This window comes from Gobio gobio (assembly GCF_949357685.1).
Source record: "Gobio gobio genome assembly, chromosome: 17".
Classification (NCBI taxonomy): Eukaryota; Metazoa; Chordata; class Actinopteri; order Cypriniformes; family Gobionidae; genus Gobio; species Gobio gobio.
The window spans coordinates 17,651,987-17,662,862 of record NC_137110.1 but is presented as its reverse complement, the minus strand read 5'-3'; the positions used below and the strand labels follow the sequence as shown (position 1 = coordinate 17,662,862).

Below are 10,876 nucleotides of genomic sequence, written 5' to 3'. Positions count from 1 at the left end.
GTGGGAGGACCTGGACCCTCAGGCGTGGGAGGACATGGCGGCAACGGCAGTTCACCGGGCCATGGCGGTAACGGCAGTTCATCAGGCCATGGCGGTAACGGCAGTTCATTAGGCCATGGCGGTAATGGCGGTTCAGGGGGCCACAGAGGCGGGGCCTTCATGGCCTCCATGTACCCCTTGCCCCCCCCCAAAATTTTCTTGGGCGGGACAGCGGGGCCGTCGGCTGGAGCCTGGACGGGGCCGTGGGCTGGAGCCTGGACGGGGCCGTGGGCTGGAGCCTGGACGGGGCCGTGGGCTGGAGCCTGGACGGGGCCTTGGGCTGGAGCCTGGACGGGGCCTTGGGCTGGAGCATGGACGTGGGCTGGAGCATGGACGTGGGCTGGAGCATGGACGTGGGCGGGAGCATGGACGTGGGCGTCGGCTGGAGCCTGGACGGGGCCGTCGGCTTGAGCCTGGACGGGGCCGTGGGCTGGAGCCTGGACGGGGCCGTGGGCTGGAGCCTGGACGGGGCCGTGGGCTGGAGCCTGGACGGGGCCGTGGGCTGGAGCCTGGACGGGGCCGTGGGCTGGAGCCTGGACGGGGCCGTGGGCTGGAGCCTGGACGGGGCCGTGGGCTGGAGCCTGGACTGGGCCTTGGGCTGGAGCATGGACGTGGGCTGGAGCATGGACGTGGGCTGGAGCATGGACGTGGGCTGGAGCATGGACGTGGGCTGGAGCATGGACGTGGGCTGGAGCATGGACGTGGGCTGGAGCATGGACGTGGGCTGGAGCATGGACGTGGGCTGGAGCATGGACGTGGGCTGGGTTGTGGTGAGTACTGTGGGACAGTGGAGCTCCTCTTCTGCAAAACCCACAGTGAATGAGGAATCACTCAGCAGAAGTGCAAAGTCAATATACTGGGCCAGAGTCCCCGGGGAGTTGCTTTCGGGCATCAAATAGCTTACAACCTCACTAAGTCCATTAAGAAAAATCCCCTTGAGGGCAACATCATTAAATTCCACCTGGCTGGAGAGTCCACAAAACTCCTCAACATAGTCCTCAATGGATCGATGGCCTTGGCGTAGGTGAAGGATGGCAACTGCTGGGTTCATAATTTTGGTCTGTTATTCTGTAACATATAGATCCACTGGAGGCAAGTGTTTTGAACCCATGTGCAGCATTTATTACCAAAATCCAAAACATAAAACAAACACTTGGCAAAATAACAAACAAAACTTGGCTTGACAATAAACTTGACTAAACAAAACAGACTGGACCTGAAACACTCACCACCAACGGGTTACCACGTCAATAACAGACAAAGACACATGGCAAACATGAGGGCTTAAATACACACACTAATGACAAGACAAGTGACACCTGTGAACAGTGATTAAACAATGAACCAATGACAGGACAAGACACAAGATCACATGAGGGCATGGGAGTCACATGACAAGACCAGGAAGTGCATGACAAGACTGTGAACATGACAAACTCAAACATAACCATTAACATGATAAACAAAACAGAACCAAGAACAATGAACATGGACCAACACCAAAACACCCTGTGACACAGACATAGTCTTGGAAAAAAGCTTGCAGGAACCACATTTTTCATTATTTCTTCCTCAAACTTGAACTATAAACTGATAAGTCGTGTGGCTTTCAATCCATAACTGAACTGGATTCCTCCAGGTCTATTTTCATATATTTTTACATGAAATAATAAAACATTCTATGTAGTGCAAATCATTTTTGAGGCATTTCAATTATTATAATTTTTTATCTGTTTGAGAATTATCAACTCTGGTTGCTTTTTAGTAGAGTCCCAAGTGTCTTCTTTCCAAAGATACCTTAATTGTGCCTGTAGCACACTGTTCTCAGGAGCTATAACTGTTTTAATTCAGGTAGGTCGTTTTCAGCTGTGAGCCCCAAAGTGGGGGTGCAGCTTAACAGGTGAAATCTCTTGATAAACTAAAAGACGTAAATTACATTTGAATGTATTTTAAATAAAATATATAGATTGTACTGAATGTCAGCTTGCTTATTTTGCTCAAGATAAGGTTTTATTATGTCCACATATTATGCAAACAAGAAACTCTGCTTCTAACCACAGGTTGAGAGCTGTCGTTCAAACCACGCAACTTTGCGATGCTGTTTGCGAACATTCGTTGGAACTACGGTTTCAGGAAACACCGACTCGTTGAACTATGTTGATAACGATGGAACTTGCGACCATAGTTGGCTAACAACGCTTTTGGGAAATGCACCCCTGTCCACTTTTGGGGACTCCATACATTTAGCATTAACGTAATATTAGCCTATTGCAATTTTTCAGTAAATATGCCTTTAGTAAAACATTAACCTCTAGCAGTTTTTATGGACAAAAAGAAAAATGGTATACTATAATAAATTATTAAGTTTCTCTGAGTAGAAAAAAAATACAGATTGATTCAGTATCTGAGATGGTTTTGCTTGTGCATCTCCTCATATATTGACATACAGTGTGCCTTTAGCTGATAAAACATTATATCAGGAATTGACATGCATGGTCTGTGCTCTTTTTGTAAACCTGCAGGGGAAACATTGTTTACAATCAGATAAGTCATTTAGTCAACCAGATAAGAGTTTAAACCCCAATTTTTTAACAAATGCATTTTTGTCGCTAAAAATGTAAGCAGTGATTGATACTGTATATCATGAAAGAAAATAAGAAAATAAAAAAAAACTCAAAACTTCATATTATTATGGATTTTATAGCTGTTGTTTTTAATTGATGAGTATTCATTTCCTAAATATTGATGTTTTTTTTTTTTTCAGGTGACATAAGAAAAGCCTAGTCACTCGAAGTGAGAAGTGATGGTGATGGCGATGGCTTGACACGCTAGCATGTTGTTGTGGGAACATTTGACAGTAACTGAATATTGCACATACCACAAAATGTTGCACATACTGCACATGCTTGACGCAAATGTTAGGTTAAATTCTTTGACACTACAGAGGCTTTTTATCTGAGCAGCATTGACAACAATTTCATGTAAGCATGTAACCTACTATTTATTTATTTTTAGTAAAATTAATACCAAACAATTAACAATTAATACAGAAAAAAATTAATTCTACACAAAATAAAGACTCATTAGTGTAATATATATAATCTAAACTAATAATAAAAGAGGGGAGGGGGGAAGATAAAAGGCTACAAAATTGCATACTTTTATAATTTTCTAAACTGAACATGTGTATGCCAAGCAATGATATCTGTAGATTTAAGGGTTTGTATTATCTTGATATATATATATATATATATATATATATATATATATATATATATATATATATATATATATATATATATATATATATATATATATATATATATATATATATATATATATAAATATAAAAAAACGAAGACAGATTCAATTCAAGATAAAAAATAGACCTATGTTATATATCCATCCACTCCTCATAATATGGAAATGATAAAAGAAACATCCAAAACACATTTAGGATTTGATAAATGTTGTTTTGATATAATATAATCTACCTGTTTAAACCGCACAAATCATATTTTCTGTTATACATATTCAAATATATTATTTGCGTATACCCATTGCGTATTGCACCCATTGCGTATTAGCTGGCTACTTTTACCATATGTATTTATGTTTATTAATCCAGTCAACAACTTTAAAAAAGCCAATTAATACAAAATATCTAAATTGAACTAATATTCTTGCTTGGTTGGTTAAGAGAACATATTACATTAAGTCTCAACAATATGTGTGTGTGTGTGTGTGTGTGTGTGTGTGTGTGTGTGTGTGTGTGTGTGTGTGTGTGTGTGTGTGTGTGTGTGTGTGTGTGTGTGTGTGTGTGTGTGTGTGTGTGTGTGTGTGTGGGCATGTTTTTGTGAAATATCAGGACACAAATGTGTATAATGACATGGGTATGACATAGGTATTACAAAAAAAGGGTGAAATATGAGGACGTTACCCATGTCCTCACTTTTCAAAATGCTTATAAATCACACAGAACAAGGTTTTTTTCACAGAAAGTAAACTGCGCAGTCTCCTGTGATGGGTAGGTTTAGGGGCAGGGTCAGTGTAAGGGGATAGAAAATACGGTTTGTACGGTATAAAAACCATTACGCCTATGGAATGTCCCCACATTTCACAAACCGGTGTGTGTGTGTATGTTTGAAATTCTATGCAATGTGTTTGACTATTCAATTCACCTGAAACCATTTCACAGGAATACAGATGCTATTCTTCCTTTTCCTCAACTTTTTGTCATTATTAGTATGTGTGTTTTATGTCTTTGTATGTCTTTGTAGGAGTGACTAGTTGGTGATGGCATGACACACCTCCAAACCTCACTATAAAACCTGTATGACAAAAGGTGTGTCATATTTTCCTATTGAAAGGAATTTCACTGTCGTCTCCAGAACCTCTCTTCTGGACAATCTGCCAGACTTAAAATGACCAAAAACACCAATGTTCGAATCAGTCTTCCAGCAGTCTGCTTTGTCTGGCAGATTGCTATGATCATCCTGTTTGGTGTGTTTGTTCGTTATAATGAGGAGTCTGACACCCATTGGATCGAACACAGAAGAAGAAAAAATATTTCCACAAATTTAGAGAATGACTTTTACTATAGATATCCAAGTAAGTAACATCACCAGCATGTTTCTCTGCAATTTACTGCAACTTATCTCCTCATAATCATGTACATATTTGCACACTAACATTCCTCGTTTCCTCAGGTTTTCAGGATGTGCATGTGATGATCTTTGTTGGTTTTGGATTTCTCATGACCTTTCTCAAGCGCTATAGTTTTGGTGGAGTTGGCTTCAATTTTCTAATCGCAGCTTTTGGAATTCAATGGGCTCTGCTGATGCAAGGATGGTTTCATCACCTTGACAGTGCTGACTGGAAAATAAAAATTGGGATTGAGAAGTAATTGATTATTGTAATCTATTGACATTATTGATTTGTTCACCTTCATTTAGTGTCACATGACTGTCATGCTTTCTAGACGATACAGAACATTCCATGTGATTCACTGTTCCATTTTTGAAGCAATGCTTAATATATGCATCTTTAATCTTTAACTATAATGAATTTAACTGTCATTTTTCAATCAGCCTCATCAATGCAGATTTCTGTGTGGCCGGCTGTCTCATTGCATATGGCGCTTGTCTTGGAAAGGTCAGTCCAGTGCAGTTGATGGTTCTTACTCTGTTTGGGGTCACCCTGTTTGCAGTTGAGGAGTATATCATTTTAGAACTGCTTCATGTAAGTTTGAATCCCCCTATTTTCTCCCAATTACTAACATTGGAGCTGCAATTTATCATTTTTGATGGCTTCATTCATGCATAGGTGAAAGATGCTGGTGGTTCCATGGTCATCCACACTTTTGGAGCATATTATGGTTTGACCATATCTTGGATCTTATATCGACCAATGCTATCTCTAAGCAAACATGTACAAGGATCCGTATACCACTCTGATGTGTTTGCGATGATTGGTGAGTAGTAAAAGAACACCCTTCTGCCTTCCCTATTGTATTAATCAAGCTGGAAATAACAAAGGCCACTTAGAAGAGCTGTTGATTGTTCAAGGTATTTTACATTTAAATACATATAATACAAAATAACCACTTTAGCAAATGGTGCCATTTTAGGTTTAATCATATTTTGCCATTTCAAAGCCTCTTAAAGGGGTCATGAACTGGATTTTTTATGATTATTTTATAATGTTTCCTGAGTGCGCTTATAATGTTAATATGATTTTGACATCAAAAAATGTCACACTTTAGAAATAAATGGCTATTTTCTATCCTGATTTTAGCCCTATGATTTGAATGCTCTGTTTGAAGGGGTGTGTCTGCTGTGAGACGTCAGCGTAAACGCCCACGTATATGAAATAAGTATTACATGTGGAACCCCCTCGAATACTTTTTCTACATTTGTACTATTACAGCTGTCAAAACAAATCATGAAAAATGTTGGTTATGGCATTTGATTTAGATATTTACATCACATGAAAGGTTGCAGTGATGAGTATTGAGCAGATGACAGACAGTCTGTTGATTGCATGAATGCAGTGATCTCATCATTGCAACTTGATTTCTGTACTAATGAATGCTTTCACCATAAATAACATTACAAACATGATGTAACAGCTACATTGTGCAGCAGTGTAACAGCGTCATTGATTGCATAACAGTTTTGGCAAGTGTTCAGATAAACTCGTGCAGCTTCATCGATTGATTTGATCACTTTCTGTATATAATTTAATCACAATATAAATAGCATATTATTTTCATGCTACTAAGAGAAACAGTTTGAAGTTGATTGTTGTAATCCATTGGAAGTTAATTTCATATCGGTGGTGGTTGAGGAGATTCCCTCCTTCTATATGCAAAACGCTTTGAGTACCCAGAAAAGCGCTATATAAATGTAACAAATTATTATTATTATCATTATTAATTATTATTATTATTTATCCTGTGTCAATCTTCTCATTCTCATGTCACTATTCACTAACGTGCCAATGGGCGGCATCAAAGACACAGTGATGTAGACATAGGCAATGATCTTCTGACATCATAATTCCATACTTTTCACATCCCGTCGTTTTCTGGCCTTGGTTTCAATAAAATCTGTTTTTGGAATAACAAGGAAGTTTTGAGTTTTGAAACTTACAGGATACTTGTATAGTATAATGACTGGTTAAACTGTCAAAAGATTGAGGACATTTTGAGTTCTCAGTTCATGGCCCCTTTAAAGTGACAAAAAATATGTCATCATTTACTCACCCTCAAGTTGCTCCAAACACTAACTTCCATAGTATTTCTTTTTACATATTATGGAAGTCAATGGGAGCCATCAACTGTTTGGTTTACACATATTCTTTAAAATATCTTCTTTTGTGTTGAGCAGAAGAAAGAAATTCATATAAGTTTGGAACAACTTCAGGTAAATGATGACATAATTGTCATTTTTCGGTGAATTATCCCTTTAACTACACTCTAAAAAAATGCTTGGTTGTATCAGCCCATGTAACGGCCAAATTTGGGCAAACCTAAATGTTGGTTTAAATTTAGCTAGGTTTAAACTGTTTCATTTAAACCAATGGATGGCTATGGTATGTATGTTACCCAAACAAGGGTTGAAACAGTACCCAGCATTTTAAAGTGTACTATTTGATATGATAAACCCCCATTCACATTCACATTTGTAAGTTACTGAAAAATGAGAATTATGACTAGATATGTTGCGTCAAAAGAAAAAAAATATGATCGCATTAGCTATATATGCTACATTAAAAAAAATATGAAATGTTAAATTGAATCAAATTTCACCATTATGGCAATGAGGAAAAGTGCTGTGCTATTTTTTTGCTAATGTAGTGTTTTGGAAGAAAATCAAATCAAAAGGGCCTATTACCCCAAAGGGGTCTTGTCTTGTTGTACCCAATTTTATAGGCTATCAAAATGTTAGGAATTGTTTCTTATTTTCCAAATCCTCCATTTATTCAGGCACTCTCTTTCTTTGGATGTTCTGGCCCAGTTTTAATTCTGCTATTGCAGATCATGGAGATGGGCAGCACAGAGCTGTTATAAATACCTACCTCGCACTGGCTTCATCAGTTCTCACTACCTTTGCCATTTCAAGTCTCTTACGGAAACATGGAAAGCTTGACATGGTAACCAAATCTCTGCTAAAGGTCTATGAGATCTGAGCTGATCTTTAATTTTTCGTTCAAAGAATAACCCTTACATTTTTGGACATTTTTTTAGATACATATTCAGAATGCTACCTTGGCTGGTGGTGTTGCGATGGGAACAGCTTCAGAGTTCATGATAACACCTTACGGCTCTCTGATAGTTGGATTCTGTACAGGCATTGTTTCCACACTTGGATATCAGTTTCTGACTGTGAGTTTTGCTGTGGATGGTTTTGAATGTTCTTTTTACTTTAAAATGCACATCTAATGTCTAAACTATAGACATTCACACAACCATATATCTTTTTTTTTATTTTTCTTATCAGCCTTTTATGGAAAAAACTCTGAAAATACAAGACACTTGCGGTATACATAACCTGCATGCAATGCCTGGAGTTATAGGTGGTATTGTTGGAGCTGTTACTGCAGCTTCCGCCAGTGAGTCAGTTTATGGAAAAGAAGGGTAAGTTTGTATTAGTCAGACATTTTCATGCTAGTTTATTATGATCCCAAAGATTCAGGTTTAATTATATTTTTTTATACTCAGAGTCACAGTTGGCTTCTGTTTGCATTGCTGCAAGAAAGAAAATGAAAGCAAAGTATCGCGTGACTCCTTAATGCCTCGTTTTCTGTTCAGGTTGATTAACACTTTCGACTTCAAGGATGCCATTACTAACAGGACAGTCAGCATTCAGGGTGGTTACCAGGCAGCAGGTCTCTGTGTAGCAATAGCATTTGGCCTTGCAGGTGGAGCTTTGGTTGGTGAGTGCAAATAAAGTCAGTTTAATAAAGTGTTTTTAGATAATAATATGCATTAGAGATGACATTTGTATGCTGTTTAATCTTCCAGGTGGGATACTAAAGCTGCCAATCTGGGGAGACCCAGCAGACGGCAACTGCTTTGATGATGATGTTTATTGGGAGGTAAGAAAAGTGTCTTTGTAAATTTAACTACATGATATCAAGTAAAAAATAACTGATTAATTTGAGGTTTTCACTGTCTAAAGAGTCCAGGGGACAAATAGAATTGTTAGTGTTTATTCCAACCCAATCTAATGACAATTTGTACGTATTTTATGAGGTGGCTAATTTGTATGAAATTGTACGACCTCACTCGTATGAATTGGTATGATTTTTGCCAAATTGTACATATTTGACGAGTTGGTCAATTCGTATGACTTGATACGAATGACCTAACCTCAAACCCCGCCCCTAAACCTACCCATCACTGCAGTATAGACAAATCGTACAAATTCATTCAAGGTTATACGAATTCATACGAATTAGCCACTTCGTACAAATATGTATGAATTGGTTGTGAGATAGTGTTGATTTATTCTTAGGTTCCTGAGGATGAGGTTGAGGATGAGGATATTGCGTCTAGACACCCAAACATGAACCACGCAGGAAGCATGGCAGATGTGTGAGTATGCATTCTATCAAGTTTTACATCTATTCATGAATCCCTCCTCGCAGTGGGATGACAATCTTTAGTTATATTTAATCAATCAGGGTAAATAAATACAAGTAAATCTATACTCTAACATGGTACAATACAATTATATTGATAAATGTCCAGTGTGAAAACACTATTAAAGGGATGGTTCACCCAAAAATGTAAATTACCCCATGATTTACTCACCCTCAAGCCATCCTAGATGTATATGACATTCTTCTTTCAGATGAATACAATCAGAGGTATATTAAATAAAAATGTCTTGCTAATCCAAGCTTTATAATGGCAGTGAATGGGAGCCCAAAAATTGAAGCCCAAAAAAGTGCATCCATCCATTATAAAAGTATTCCACACGGCTCCAGGGTGTTAATAAAGGCCTTCTGGAGCGAATCGATGGGTTTTTGTAAGAAAAATATCCATATTTATCTAGCTTCCACCTTCCGTATTCAACTTACGAAAAAAACATAACTGGTGTAAACAAACCCATCATTTCACTTCAGAAGGCCTTTATTAACCCCCGTGTGGATTACTTTTATTATGGATGGATGCACTTTTTTGGGCTTCAATTTTTGGGCTCCCATTCACTGTCATTATAAAGCTTGGATTAGCCAGAAAGTTTTTAATATAACTCTTGATTGTATTCATCTAAAAAAGAAGAATGTCATAAACACCTTGGATGGCTTGAGGGTGAGTAAATCATGGGGTAATTTTAATTTTTGGGTGAACTATCCCTTTAAGACATTAGGTAATAGCTGTTTAAAATTATTTTATGTAAATACTTTTTTGTAAAACTGTTGACATCTCTCATGTAAACAGATATCAACGAAGTAATGTGTAGGGGGATAAAACAGCCACTCCACTTCCTGAAGAACTTCAACTCTGAATGATGATCGAATAGGAATCATGAAGAATTTACAGACTGATTAGATAAGCTACTCAATGGAAATGTTTAAGTCTGTCATGTGCTGTGGGTTATACAATGTCATAACCCTAAAGCATCTTGTCTACAGCACCTGACTAACCAGTGTTGCCACTGCTGCTTCCACAAAAACAAATCCAAACAGTGGGTATATTTCCTTTTTGAATTCTTTATATTCCTACGCCAATGATGTGAGACTTTGAATGATCTTTGTTTGTATAATGTCACTTTCTATACTGGTTCAATTTTAATAGAGCTATCTTTTTGTATTGTTAATAATCATTATATATGTAATTAATCTGTTAAGTGTAAAGAATAAGAACAAGATTGATTGACTGCATGACTAGGTAACTACCCATGTTATTTAACATTGTGATATAACCTACCTAATAAAGTCAATTATTTATTTCATATATCGATTTCTTAGTTTTTTGATACTTTTGAATCCTAAAGGACGTTGATGCTATAACAAGTAATTGACTTTGACAGGTGAATTTGCATACTTGCCCGAGGCCTCTATTTAAAGGAAGTCATTGTGAGCAAAAGAAACTTGCTACCCTCTGGAATGTTGAGAGCTACTAATCCATCAACACTCTGTGGGCAAAAGTCCAATTTATTCAAATAAGTAGCCGTTCCAATCACACAGCATAAGATCTCTCTAGATGATATCTTGGAATCATTCTTTGCAATTCTTGTCACTGAAATTGTTGCCTACTAACATGGATATTCTCTTTTGTCTCCCCTTCATTCTGTCTCAGCCGTAAACCTTTCAAACATTGGGAACT

General features: G+C 38.0%; 1 protein-coding gene across 1 annotated transcript; it reads left to right on the top strand.

The window, feature by feature from the left end:
• The first annotated feature begins 4,391 nt into the window (after positions 1-4,391).
• rhcgl1 (Rh family, C glycoprotein, like 1) lies at positions 4,392-10,503 on the top strand. The gene is made up of 11 exons (XM_079840156.1): positions 4,392-4,650; positions 4,749-4,941; positions 5,130-5,280; positions 5,365-5,512; positions 7,529-7,695; positions 7,790-7,927; positions 8,043-8,179; positions 8,354-8,478; positions 8,567-8,640; positions 9,060-9,139; positions 9,989-10,503. Exons 1-11 carry the CDS (start codon positions 4,464-4,466, stop codon positions 10,008-10,010), a joined length of 1,422 nt encoding a protein of 473 aa, XP_079696282.1. The 5' UTR covers positions 4,392-4,463; the 3' UTR covers positions 10,011-10,503.
• Positions 10,504-10,876: the final 373 nt, after the last annotated feature.